The 14695-nt window shown below is 41.4% G+C and overlaps 1 protein-coding gene across 1 annotated transcript in view; it reads right to left on the bottom strand.

Annotated features, from left to right (window-relative positions):
• The window catches only part of PDGFA (platelet derived growth factor subunit A), a gene marked incomplete at its 5' end in the record, with an annotated part of 92279 nt that overhangs the window by 63796 nt on the left and 13788 nt on the right, over positions 1-14695 (bottom strand). Inside the window, 2 exons of the mRNA XM_082490755.1 lie at positions 1449-1622; positions 9543-9669. Of these exons, the coding sequence (XP_082346881.1) occupies positions 1489-1622; positions 9543-9669 (261 nt within the window). The 3' untranslated portion in view covers positions 1449-1488. The remainder of the gene's footprint in view (positions 1-1448; positions 1623-9542; positions 9670-14695) is intronic.

Raw genomic sequence — 14695 nt, 5'->3', positions numbered from 1 at the left:
GCTAAGGAGTCAAAAGTAATCATGATTGGATTCCCCTCTAGGGGAAGAAGTAACACTGGAAGAATGTGGCATTGAAACCCTCAGTGACAGAAATTCTACCACCAGGATGTTGCCAGAATTCCATCTATTGATTACGAACAAGACTAAGAGCGAGCATTTCCTTAGTTTCAGGTTGGGAACTACACATCCCTGACTTCACACCTAACTGAAAAGCTCACCAAACGTCACTCAAGAGACTAGCATACGGAATACAAACTTAGAGACAGTATCTAAGGAAAACAGTACCTAACCTATGACTTGTTCTTTGATTTACAACCGTGATTGCAGGCCCCACCTCACAGTCATATGCCATGATAGTAGGTAGCAGTTCAACGAGAACCAGCCGTAACTTTTTACATGTTGTCGTGAGTGACTTCAGCACATAATTTAGCCTGATGCAGCAAATAATTAGAATGACTAAAGGGACAGGTAACATTCAACAACTGAAAAGTGAATGACCAACCTTTGGGTCTTGTTCATCTTATTTTCTAATTCCTTTATTTTCCTAAAGTAAAAATCGCCATATTTCACACGAAATTCGCTCTCATTATTTTTTCTCATCTCAAATGTGTCTGTTATGGATATGACTGTGAGTTCTCCAATTATATTCTCTGAGGTACACAAAAAGATAATCTTAAATGCGTTCGCTGGCATTAGTAATTGGCAGTCCTGAACTACCCACACCAGGAAAAGTACTTTCCCAAAAAAGAACAAATACATATTTCAAAATGGCAACCTCCCTGGGAGCAGAAGAAGGTACAAGTCTCCCAGCTGGTTTTCTAGCTGTATATTCTGTTCTTGTTCCTTCATCTTTGGGGTTGCTTACAACATGCTTCGACACTCCAAGAGCACGAAGACCCCCATCCCACAACTGGGATCCCGGGTCAGGAAGGCACACTCTACTCAAAGAGAGTAATAAAGCATCGACTCTGCTCCATTCGCCTGAGGTCAACGGGATGTTTGTCCAAGTGACACACGTGCTCAGGCACTGGTTTGGAGAAGGGCAAACACAGGCACCACTTAAAGTGCTTTTCCACATTAGGGCCTGGGAAAAAAATTCAGGTTTGGGCCCACGATAAAACCAGTTCCCTTAGGAAATCTTACCCACACCATAAAAGGAACGAATGACGCGGAACTGAAGGGAAGTACAATGAAAATTGACCACTGAATTTTTGTAAATCCCCATAAAATCTGAGTCTGGATTTGTTCTATGTGCATAATTTTCACTGTAAGTCACGAAAGGTTGACTCCTCAGAGATGCAGGAAATGACTAGCTCATGATAGCGTAAAAGGCTGCACAACTGCACCGGCACAAAGCTGGGTTTTCAGCAGTCACTACGTTCTCTGAGGACATGGCAGTGGGTTTTGATCATGTATCCAATGCACAATAATTAGGCAAAATGACTTACCCTCAATCTTTTCAGTATTTAGCTCTAAGGGAGCAAGGATTCATTCTTGAAAAGGGAAGATGGTCGTGTGATTTAGGGCACTGGATGAGCACTCAGATCTGAGTCCTATCCCTGGTTCTGCCATAGCCTTGCTGTGTGACCTTGCACAGTCATTTCTCCATGCCTCGGGCTCGCCTAAAACAGGATAACAATAGTTCTTTATTTCAGAGGAGATAGATAGGAGTACAAACCAGTTCAAGGCTGTGCCACAGAGATGCTACAGCCAAGAACAGCACAGAAAAGCTCAGACATGGAATAACACCTCGCTATCACAATGTGGGAAAACACACAGTAATTAAATAAACAATAAATACAAAACACAGGCTGATGTTTGAGGAATGCGACATTGATAGGCTTGTCCCTGTTCCCTGAAATTAAAGCAAACTTAAGTGGGATGCTTACAGGTTTAAACAATTTTTACCTGACTCGGTTTCTGAGATCTGCTAGTACTAGAAGCTGAGTATCAGAAATGCCAAGAAAATTACTTCACTGAAAACCTCCACATTGCTTCTGTTTTAAAGCAACCACAATTTCCAGCCCCAGAGAGGGTCAGATAGATATCCAGGGTAAGATTTTCAAAGCTATGGAAGGGGCCTACAAACACGATTTCCTGCACATTACAGTAAAATATGAGCGTGCAAATCTGAGGTAGCTTTGAAACTTCATCTTTGCTTTTGGGTACACTTTCAAATTAAATTATAAACGGGGCCACTGATCTTAATTGAACTGTCAGATGTCTGGAACAGCTTCAATACCACTAGTCCAGAGTTACGCTGTTGCTGGAATTGGACGGAGCTTTAGCAGGGAGCCTTCAGTAATGAGTATTTTTCCAAATGCAAAGATTAATCTTTTTCTGTCCCCAAACCCGTGTCTCTATAACAGCACTTGGCTTTCATGTGGCGGTCAGTTACGGGCTGGTGGGTCTGGGAGACAGGATCTTGGGGCATATGCCTAGATAAAGCAATTGATTTGGAGATAAAGAGATCAAAGGCTGTTCTGTCAGGCAGGAGGATAGAGAAGAGATATATGATGAGACAGATCCTAGGAAGGGAAAACCATTTTTGAGAGACAGAAAGGGAGAGATGGGAAAGTCAGGCAGAGAACAGCTGGAAAGTAGACCACAGGAAGGCAACATGGACCCGAGGAGGACAGCCAAGAGAACCTCACAGCTGGAACGCTGAAGCCCATCGGAGGGAGGAGACCTGTGAGATGCTGTTCCCAGCAGAGTAAAAGCCTAAGCTCAGAGACACAGAAGCACTGGAGTTGCCTAGGAACCTCCAGGGCTGGAGCGGAGCAACTGCCTGTAGTCACCGTGCACCGGCTAATAAAGCAGAGGCCAAGCAGGACGGAAGACAGGAGAAAAGGAAAGCAAACTGGCACGTAATCTTTGGTTTCAGTCAACAGAAGCAACTGAAGGGCAGCTCTGGAAAGATGAAGCACAGAATTAAACGCAATGAATTGACCAGAGAAGCAGTGATCATGCACCATATTTAACACTGAGATTATTTTTGGGCAGTCTACTACACATACACTTTCTGACCACAAAAGACCTCAAAAAGGATGAAATCAGAACAACTTCAGAATCTCTAGACAGAGGAAGTGACTGCAGAATGTAAAACAGAAACACATTTTACCCCCAATCTCTACCCAGTATGTGCAAGGACAAAACCGACAAGGTGTTAAAGGATTGTATGGAAACATGACTCACAACCACCATCTTCAACTCCTTCATTAAGCCCCCTCCTAGCCCCCCGCCCCACAAATAACAGAGCTGTCCATCAGGTATGTCATGGCTCCAATTGCTCACACCCTTCCCTTTAACACTCCACATGCTGCACTTCAAAAGTCCAGATGGAGTCCACCTCCAGTAGACAGCGGAAGAAGATATGACACGGCATTCACAAATGCACAGAGAACCGTTTAATTTACAGCCACAATGGTGAAACAAACCATTTCAGAGCTTGGACATTCAAAGTTAAGTCTGACACTCATTCTTATATTCACTTATTGTGCTTAAGTATTAGAGAACACAGGATTACATTAACAGTACACGACAATCCGAGATCCCTGCAGGACCGAGTAGCGAAAGGGATGAGCAAGAATGAGGGACCAGCCCCTCAAGTGGTGTAAGCTGGTACAGCTCCATTGCAGGCAACGGAGTGATGGTGATTTACACCAGCTGAGGATATGGCCCTTGAAATGTCCAACTTAACTTTGAATTAATGTCTCCTGTGTCACAACCTTTAATGGTACTGTTCCTTCTGGTTGTATCTGCCACCTCGAAGAAGAAGGACTACTACCATAGCCTGTAACGTTCTAAAGGCTGGTGGGTACTATCTCAGCTGGACTACAGGGAGCGATGCTCACGTCATGACACTACTCCTCATCTTTTAAAAACCGTGGACTGGATCCTCATCTGATGTAAATTAGTTTAGGGGCAGCTGAAGTCAAAAACGTTTGCCAATTTATACTAGCTGAGAATATAGCCCTGAGATTTTTGTGTTTGTTGCTGCATGCCATATAAACACTGTGCTTGAGAACAAAGACTCGTGTATCTCATCCCTAGTAACAAAATTAACTCGAGACGACAAGTCTCAAACAAACAACTACTGGAAAGGACTCCATTCAGTCTTCATTCTCTCCTGCTTTTCTGAATTTGCATAACACATTTATTTGCTGGCACCAATAAAACGCATGCCTCTCAGTATGCTTTTTCCCCCCAAGAATTTAACATAGGGCCAGACTCACTCGTGATGTAAATCAGCAGAGCTCCATTCTACTCAATGGAGTTACTCCAGGGAACTTGGCCCACAGATCTGACCGCAACCTTCTTATGCTAGTGCAACCACGGGACTCTCAGAGAGCTGTTTTGCAAATTATTCCACTTAAGTGACTTTGACATCCTTTCATACCTGCACAGTGTCTGAGTGGGTCACATAATGTTTTTCATCTACATGATTTTAATGGATATATGTTTCTTTTTCATTAGATATCTTTTAGACAAAAAAGGAACGGAGCAACATTATTGGCATCCCACTGAAACATAAATATATAAATTACATTTTATACACTTTTTTAAACGCAGACACATACATTCATGTGCATAACATTGTGAACAGTACACTTAGTGGAAAACAAGCACAGACAATCTTAGTTAAATGTATTTCCAGTTTTGGTGCTCAACAAATACACTGGGAAGATGATCACAAAATAGAACGGTGACTAACTCTATCTCTGCATTAGCATCTGAAGCCAATAATGCCTGTTAGCTAACACTGCTCTGTTTGGTTGAAATTGGAACAGGAGGGGAATGTTTGAACTATATTTAAGGAAATGGAAAGGTTTAAAATCTCTCTCTCTTTTGTTGTTTTAAGGTTCTGCAGTTCATTCACATTTGAAGATATTTTTTATTTGAGTGGAAACACTGTCTTCAAGACAAACTTTTTTGTCGTTCCAAACTAAGAAAACTCTTTCATCTCTTTGTAGAGGTTTCACAAATAGAAGAATCCAGTAGTTCATTTTACATATCCAATGTGATAATCCAACTAAAACAAAGGGTACATAATCCAAACTACTGGGGTGGGGCAGGGATTTTGGCCAAGCAAGTAGCCATGTCATACCTGGCACAGCCCGACATTTCCAAAGCAGTACAGAAGGATTTAGCCGTGTGGCTCCCACTGTAATCCACAGGGAACTGAACATTTAATCCTTTGGCACTTTGAAAACACAGGAGCTGGTGCCAGAGTATTTTATCTGCCCTGCTATAGTTAAAATAGATTTTGATGTTATTTGGGCTATTCTACTAGAAAAATATGACCACAAAATGCTTTTTTTTTCTTTTTTCTTTTTTTTTTTTTTTTTTTGGTTCAAGAAAACATAGCAGGCTTTCTCAGGTATATAAAACTGTTAATTTTTAGATAAAAATACAAACTTCACCTTTACAAAAACACATATTTCTGTTGAATACACATAAAGCATAACATTTTACCAAAAATAAAGAATTTTAGGTTTTGTTCAAATATTTGCAGCAAGGTAGTTCCCATGCCACCATGACATTGTACAATGCAGATACAAGAATTTGTACATTTCACACAGCTCCAACATGTGAAATAAAAGTATCCGTATACTGATAAGAATGACAATTGCTAACACAATATCACTAGTAGGCAACTGGCATAAGTCTTAAAGGAAAAAAAAAAAAAAGATTTTTGCATGGATATCCTATGATTTGTTTACGCGCATCTCTCTTTTTTTCTCTTTTTATGTAATGCTTTAAATTACGGGGGAGGTTGGGGAACATAAACCAAGAAACGTCTAGAAAATTATGCATAGGTATACCATTTTTATTTTAATACATCTCATTAGTTTGCATCTCACTAGGAGAAATACCATAATGTTTTGTGTTCTGCTTATTGTTATACCAGTCTTTTATACGTGTTATTGGCAAATGTAGTCCAAGAGATAATAAAAAGCTAGGCAAAGAGTAAAAAGAAAACTTAATAATCACTTTATGGTGTAAAAAAAAAAAAAAAAAATCCACTTAAGGCTCCCCAGAAGGTTTTTTTGTATAGACTTTTAAAACACCACCAAGCAAGGATGTATTGTTCTATAGTATTTGCGTGGCATTTGATCATTTCATACATTCCTGCTTTTTTGTGCCTGAAGTCCGTCAGTGTCCATCCATCTTCATCAAGAACGCAGGCACATTTCTTGACGTAAAGCACCGTTGACTGCTCTGACAGAAATCCACTATTCACTTAGATTTTTGTCATGTTTTTGAGTACTTTTGGTATCCTCCATTCATTCAACTGTCTTTTTTTCTTTTCTGTTTTTCTTTCTTTCATTTTTTTTCTTTTTTGGACAGGGAAGCTTCCTATTGTTTCACAGAGTGCTACAATACTTGCTTTGATGTCACATTAAACAAATGTACATTGTCTCTTTGTTCTCATTAAGTGTTCTTTTAAGCCAGTTTTTTCACACAGGAGAACAAATAAAGTATACAGTCAATAAGCACCATACATAGTAGGTTCAGGAATGTAACAAACCATGTACATCCATGTCCCAGAGAGAAGTTTTTTTTCTAGCTTATTTTCACCTTACATCTGCAGGAGAGAAAAAAGATACAATAACTCTATGATTAGAATCAAAGGTCCGATCCTCTAAGTAGATGACTTAAAAAAAAAAAAAAAAACTGTTCTGCATGAAGAGTCACTAACCTGGGACAAGAAGTTCTAAATGCTGTTTTGATTGAGTTTACATGCTCACTTTTAAAGTTGAATTTTAGAAAATCTTTGCTTCTATCATACTACTCCCAATAAATACCTGTTAATCTGAAACAGGATATCAAGTTTAGCAATCTTTAGAAATGATACATCAGTATAAACGAAAACTGCCATTGGGAGTTTATGTGCAAAAACAGGTGCTTCAAATTAAATTCACCATCATCCATGCGTTAGGCACATACACTGCAAAATCCAAATCATTCCCACTCCAAATACTAGAATCAATTGAAAGTGCTGCAGTTTACATAATTTCAAGTCATTAAGAAATGGAAATTCCATATTCGATTTGGAATGTGTATTGCCATCATTATACATTGGTAATACCTTGGCCAAAGGATTTCAGTCATTTTTGCATTGAGAGGGTGTTAGAGTTTTTCACTACACTGAAAACCTCGTGAATTTTGATGACTGACTGTCATCATCCTACTGAGACTGAACAAACCAAAAAAAAAAAAAAAAGAGCTGAATTTTCTGGTGTAAGTAACACAGGGCCCTGCAACACAAAAACATGGTATTTCTAAGCATCTTGCTTGTCAGGTAGGCAGATCATCAGACCATCTCAGGTGCATGTACAATCAATCCCAGTTCATGCCAAAACATGGATTTGATGGTCATGCATATCATAGTATTTGCTGTATGTACACTCAATGTCTTATAGCCAATGACTGGGAACACAGTAATTTGTAACCTGGCAATTCATTCATGCATTATTATGTGATCTTTTGACCTCAGAAATCAATAATAATGAACAAAAGCAGAGGCAATGGAACTTGAGATTTCAGAAGCTGAAGTATTAGCACCCTCCAAAAAAAAAAAAAACCAAAAAAGGCAAGAAAAGGAAGTAGCTTGAGAATGTAAGATGCTGATGGTGATGTGGAGCTTAGAGGAAAAATACCAGCAGGTAGAATTATCAAAGCCAATCAAATCTAATCTCTTTGCAGCCTTGAGGTAGCAAGTGTCAAGATTTTGAACAGTGATTAAGTTGAAGTGATGATATTTGATTAAGTTTTCCAGTACTTGTGCTATTAGGATGTTCAGCATATAGGTCCTACCTGAATATCAAATAGTTCCAGTAGGTTTTATGTTGGTTTTAACTTTTTTCGTTTCCGTTTTTTACCTGATTCCCTAGGCCTTCCTGTTAACATAAGGGCAGGGCTGGTAAAAAGCCCTAAGGTAACGCATTTTGTTGAACACTGAACTAATAAATATTCAAACCGTTTACATTTCAAAGAAATCTCATTATCCTTTGCATTAAAGTAATAACTTTAAAACATCTGATTTGACATTCTGTTTACAAAGTAATCATACAAAAGTAAAGAAATAATAAACGAAGTCGGCATTGCATACGTGATTTCCAAGATCCATCTATAATTACTGTTACCATGCAGCATTCAACATTTGCGTTCAGCTCTGTAGTTAAGCTATTTTCAGCTCACCATCCACTTGCTGGTGCAAGTTTTGTTCCTATCAGTAATTAAATCATAGAAATCTATGTTCTTTCATGACAATTCTACCCCATTTTTCACACATACCAGGAAGAAAAGCTTTCATCTTAAAATCTTAACTGCTTATTTTTTGGCATTTAAAGACATTTTGGAAAAATGAAATTTATCTAATGATTATTTTTTGTCCCAAATAGAAGACATAGAAAAAATGTCAAACCATACACACATAAAAATAACCCCTTTAAATGTGGTTTTGTCTACTCATAACTCAACCTGGTTTTGGCTAAAACACTCAGCTCACATAAATTGACATCCAATAAAATCACAGCAGAGGCCTAACTTTGCTTCTACACAAATTCTAATTCTTCTGCTCTGTACACAGCAACTGAAGTTTACATTTGCTTAGACCAGATTTATGTGTCCATGCTGGATGGAGATAGTACATATAGATAACCCTTCTTTACCCAGCCACCTACGAAATCCATCACATTTGAGCAGCTTTCCTCCCTGTATTTACCTGCTCTTCACTGCCTCTAGTTTTGGGGCTGGGTCTACTGCACCCATAAATTCCCAGCAGAGGTGAAAGCAAACTTTTGAGGCTGCCTTCAAGCAAAGTCAGGAGAGAGGGAGGTGTACTTTCTACTGTAGCGGCTTTCCTGAATACGTGTCAAGTTCTGCATTGATTGCACCCTAGTAAGAGGATGTGACCGAACAATTTTAGGTGGGTTTATGAAAGTCAGATTGAAAGCAAGTAAGTATTTTTCCCCATAAATCTTTCCCCATGGTAACTTAAATGTTGTCTTGATAAGGCAAACTTAGGTTTAACATGACAAATGACAATAAATTCTTGACTATACGTAAGTAAGAAAACAACAGAAACAGGCAATGTTGTTTCAAAATTCCTTACTCCTGAATATTGAACTTATTCCTAAGTGCTTTACATTCATTTCATTAATATTTTCCCCAAGGTGACGTAAATCTCAGCCTTAGCCCTACCTCCACAAAGTCTAAAGAAATTAGGCAATGGAGTTCACCAATAAACTGCAACATGACAACCTTTAACTTAGTTAAGCAAGACCTCAATACTATCTGGCATTTATGTGTATTTAAAGGCTAACCTAATGAGAATTGATACACACAAACTTCAAATTCAAACTCTTTATCCAGCACAAACTGCCCCTCATTTTGCATCTTCAACACACAGAGAAGTAGCTGGGAGCTCCTCTACTGAGTTCACTGGAAGCAAAGTTTGCTTTACATTCTTCACTAATATAAAAATAAGGTCCGTATGAAATCAGCATTAATGCAGAAATAAAAGGAAAACATACCAGTTTCTTCTTCTCTATAATCTGAATTAGTATTTGATGATGTACAGGTGCATTCCATATGCTCTTCTAATCTCACCAGAACTTCTTTTAATTTTGGCTTTTTTCTAACGTATTCCACTTTTGCCACCTATAAAATACAATGAGGAATGAGACACATTAACATAGTTACAGTTCAGAACTGAAGACAGGTAACTATATACCTCTATTTTTTAATGTAGCCAAACCCATATAAAATGTTAGCATACTAATCATCTTTTATCTTAATTGTGCATCATGTAACTATTTATTGCACAGACTATTTGTTTATTCAAGTTCAGCAGTTTGAAATAATTTTCTTTTCCCCCAAGAGATAAAACAATTTCCCATTCATCTTAGTTTGAACTTTTAAGAAACCCAGTTTTCACATGTATTACAATAAACATCTATAGATTCAAATGAGTGGTTGTTCTTGTAGACTGCCACTTTTAGCACGATCTTCTGTACTTGTTGACCACTGTTCTTAAGCTGAAGGCTAACAGTGAAGGCATTAGGTTGGTTTGTAATACATTTTGTAATTTACAAATTGGTGTCTCCAGAGCCCTCTGAACTTAAAGTTCTCAACTCTACAGAACCAGGACCCAACTATGAGCTTAGAACACCAGTCTCAATCCTACTCATTTCTTGCAATGACCCAGGACTTGTTTACAAGAGTTCCCACGCACTGTTTTTAGGTCCAAGGGAACTACCACTCACAAACTGGATCCAGCCTTTGGCTTTATGGTGGATAGCTGGCAGGTACACTATTTCTCTCCAGTCCATCCAACTACACTGCTCCACTATGGCCAAAGCACTGGCATCCTTAAAAAAAAAGAAAAAAGAAAGTCTGGAGGGCAAGACGAGGTTGGAGGAAACTGGAGCAGCTCTGGATACATGCAGGTCTCACATGTGAAGGAAACCAACGCAGAAGAGAAGGACGTCGGGCTGGGCAGATACTGAACAGGAGAACATCCTGATCAACTTGGTACTGGCAGCCGGGAAGGGAGGAATGGTGCAGAGGGGCAGGAACACTGCCAGGCTTGGGTGCTGAAATGGGCTGTGGGATACTGGGCACAGACTTGCACTAAGTGTAACGGGCATGATGGTCGTAGCTGTGCAAGGCAATATGGCCTAAAGTGGGCAAAAAGGGTGGTGGACAGTGTGTAAGGGCTCCAATGTTCAGTTTACAATTATGTTAAACATTGCATGAACAGGTGATAACAATTTGCTTGAAATGGAAATCACTGAAATGAAATCACAGCTTCTCAGTCCTACTAATGATTTATCTACCACTTCACAAAAGGGGGCTGCAGTGTGGCTGACCCAGCGAACAAGACTACTACGTAGTACAGGTATGCATTATAAATAAGATCGATGAGGAAGCAGAAGAACAAGAGAGGCTGGTTGTCCCTACAAAAGCTACATGGCAAAGCCATCAAGTCTGATCCAACAAAAGCTGCAGTTACTACCAAATACAGCAACCACAATTACACTAGACTCTCCTGGTAATGGTTTACTTGTGTGTTTGGTGGGGATTTCATGCTCCAAATCAATATTCACACTATAAAAATCATTCCCTGGCCTTCCCAAAAGTGGAAAAACAGTGTCACAAAATAAGAGTGAGTGGTGGCTGGAAAAAAACATCACATTCCAAGTTCCCAGAAACACTCTTCTGGCTCTGTGGACACAAACTACCAAGGATCTCTGAATGACAGTAACAGCAGCTAGCGAGCTAGAGCAAAATCCTGTCCTTATTGAAGTCACTGGGAGATCTGCCATTGCTTTCATGGAGCGAGTTCAGATCCACATTTTAGTCACCACCTCTTCTGTCAACAGGATCTGGAGACAATTTTCATTTACCCAGCAAACAAAAGTTGCAGAGAGACAGATGCAATAGTTAAAGTGTCCACATTAAGATGTATCTTCCCAAACTGCCAGATCTCCATATAAACAGGTTAAGAACTGACCGTGGCATAGAGGTATGCTTTTGCTGAAAGACTAACTGTGGATCGAAGCAGTAGGTTTCAAAATCTCCTATCAGAACCCAACTCCATAAAGCCTTTGAATACAAAGATTTGGATATGTATGGTACAACTGAGTCATATGGCATCAAAGGATGACTAATCCTTAAAATTTACAAAAACAAACAGTAATTAAGACACCTCCATCATCAGAGACAAAGAAAGAGACCCAGCAATCATGAAACAGCTTTCAAACTTGCCGTGCTTATTACAGCTGTTAGAATAAACCAGTCTTATTGAAAATTACACGCAACAAAAATAAACTGTAATCAAGCTTTTTAAGTCTGTCCCCGTTTTGCTTGGTTTTCCAATCCGAAAGATATATGCAGTTCCTGTGGTTATTTGGTATTAAACAAGTTAAAAAAAAAAAAAAACTAAACAAAAAAATACTTTGAAGAATAGTTTCGTAATGAGTTTATGCAGCAATTTAAAGTTAGTTTTTACTGTACTGTAGTTAAAAATACAATCCAGCATACATTCCACACTGCCCTACTTCATGCTATACAATTTAAAGGAATGCTGTTCTGTAAGATGTTGCAAACATCTGAACTGAAGCAGCACAAACCAGATGAATTGCTGTGCTCCTGTCATCTGGTAACACCTGCTGCCACACAGGGTCTGCAGTTAATGCTAGTCAGATTTGCAGTGGGCATGAACAGGGATAGCTATGCTAACAGTGTGGGATTTGGCCTTAATGCTAGCATCTTTTTTCTTCTTTGTATTTTTTTTCCTGGTGTTTATCTTGTGCAGTTACTCCTAACTGCATTACCAAATACTCTGAGATGGTCAGTCCTCAACAAACCAACATCACCTTCTTTCACTTGCCTCAAACACAACAAAACCAAAACCCATGACAATCTCAAATCTTCCAAACCCACAAAATATCACTATATAAAAACCCTCTAAGAGAAAGACAGTGAAATAACTGACTAGCTTAGTTAAATGCTTAGTTAAATGTTAAATGTATGGTGGCACCATACTTGCATCACTGTAGACTCTAAGTACTGCCCTGCAGATGGTGCGGTAGCCGAGTGAAAATGAAAATAAAATCTTGATAAAAGTAAGTGGCCTAATGGAAACACCACGGGAACACCTTTTCTAGAGCTTCTCCAGGAGAGAGGAAATCAGGGAGTAATGGGGCGGGGGGGGGGGGGGGGGAAACGGCCAAAACACCTCTAGCAGAAAGCCGAAATTTATCACAGGCAGGAACTTGCACGAGAAGTCCCAGCACAGAAAACTCCTCACAACAGCGCGACTCACGTGGCCGACAGCTCAACACGGGATGGGAAACGGGACAGGCAGGCAGGATGGCGCGGTGCCTTCCGGGGCACACCGCCCCAGCCGTGCTCTGCCGGCCTCCCCTGCCAGGCGGGATGGCGACCGGCGGGGAGGCCGGCCACCTCAAGCCTGACACCTGCCCATCATAAAATACCCAATAAAGACATTTACAGGGCACCCCTCTGGCAAACGCCTACCTCAGAAAAGCCCGGTGCACAGTTATTGAGGGGGGGACCAGGAGACATTTCCCTGCGGGGAAGCCAGGCCATGGGGTACACCCTCCTGTCAGCGCACAGAGAGAGGCGGCCCTGTCACAGCTCCGGGCGTGGCCCTGACGGTGCCCGCGGTGGCAGAAACTCTCTCACAGCCCCGGGCCGGGGGGCTGCGGCCCAGTCGGGAGCCGGGGCGGCGGGAAGCCCTCTCACGGCCCCGGGCCGGAGGCTGCGGCCCGGTCGGGGCCCGGGGCGGCGGGAAGCCCCCTACCGGCCGCGGGGCACGCTGGGAAGCGCAGACCCCGCGGGGCGGGAAGCTGAGGCGGCCGCGGGGCACGCCGGGAAGGCGCCCGGGGGGGGGGGCGCAGGGAGGCTCAGCCGCGGGAGCCGCCTCCGAGGGCGGTTTGGCGGCGCCTGAGCGAGGGCTGGGCCGGAGGAAGGGTCCGCGGGCAGAACTGGAGAGTGTTGCAGCAAACCCGCCACCCCCCGGGGGAGGAATGGCTGATGGGGGGGGCGTCTCTACATCCTCTCTCTGCAAAAGGGAGCGGCCAAGCCTTGCCCTCTGTCAGGCGATTCACCCTGGCAGGGTTTCTCTCATGTTCTGAGGGCACCTCTCTCTGGTTTTCCATTTTGTCCTCACCTGCATCAGGGCGTCCCTTGTTTCTCTCCTTCTTAAATCGGCCCTTGATACCTGCCAGCTGGTCCTGCCTGCAGGTCCCACCACGCGCTGGCAGTAATCTCCAGCTACGCCACAGCTAAAATCAAAGTGCTGTTTATCCTAATGATAGAAACAGTCACTGAAGAAAAATGTTCTTAAACCTGCAAACATTACATACAGCCATTTTACCTACACAAGCAATTTGTTCTGCGAGACCTTTTCAACCTCTTCAGAGGCTGGGTGGCTCTGCTGAACAACTCGTTTTTAATTCCTGCATTTTTTGCCATCTCTCTTCGAAATCTCTCTGAACAACCAGATGAGAGCTGAGGAGCTGCTCCTGCGTTCCTTCCTTCCTTCCCGGCTCCTTCTCTCTGCATCTTTCCCTCACACTAATTCACTGTAAGAATATACTAGGTTAAATTTCCCCAAATCACCTCAACATTGAGTATTCAGAAATGGCAAAAGCTGGAATGGCTCCGGCTCAAGGCCAAGCAGAAGGCAAAGCTGAGATAGATGGAGTGATTTAGCTCGTTTCTTAGTTTGGAAATGAGCATTGCTGCAAACAACCATAATACTCAGCTTGGCTATTCAAAATTAGCAGTATAGGCAGGATTCACTCTATAATATTAACTGGTTTTTGCTGCCGTGACCAAAAATATAAAGAACATCACGCTCAGCATTACAAGAAACCTCTTGGGAAGACTCAGTTCAGAAACCCCCTGTATAAATTATGGACCAGTACTTGGTAAATACTTGATCTCGCTGTGCAGAAGCAACAGCATCTGCAGATGTTACTGAAATGCTTTCGCAGACAGGAGAGGAAATATATCTGTAACTGACACCAACGTCCCTAACTCACCATTTCTCTATCAGGAGAGAAGTGCCATTCTTTCCTTCCTAGCAAAGAGCAGCTCCCAACCAGCTGCTTTACTTCAGTCCGATTTTCACAGTGCTATACGGGTACAGCTT

Source organism: Vanellus vanellus, assembly GCF_965231255.1.
Source record: "Vanellus vanellus genome assembly, chromosome: 14".
Taxonomy (NCBI): domain Eukaryota; kingdom Metazoa; phylum Chordata; class Aves; order Charadriiformes; family Charadriidae; genus Vanellus; species Vanellus vanellus.
Note: the sequence above shows the minus strand (reverse complement) of the source record. Positions and strands in the feature narration are given on the sequence as shown.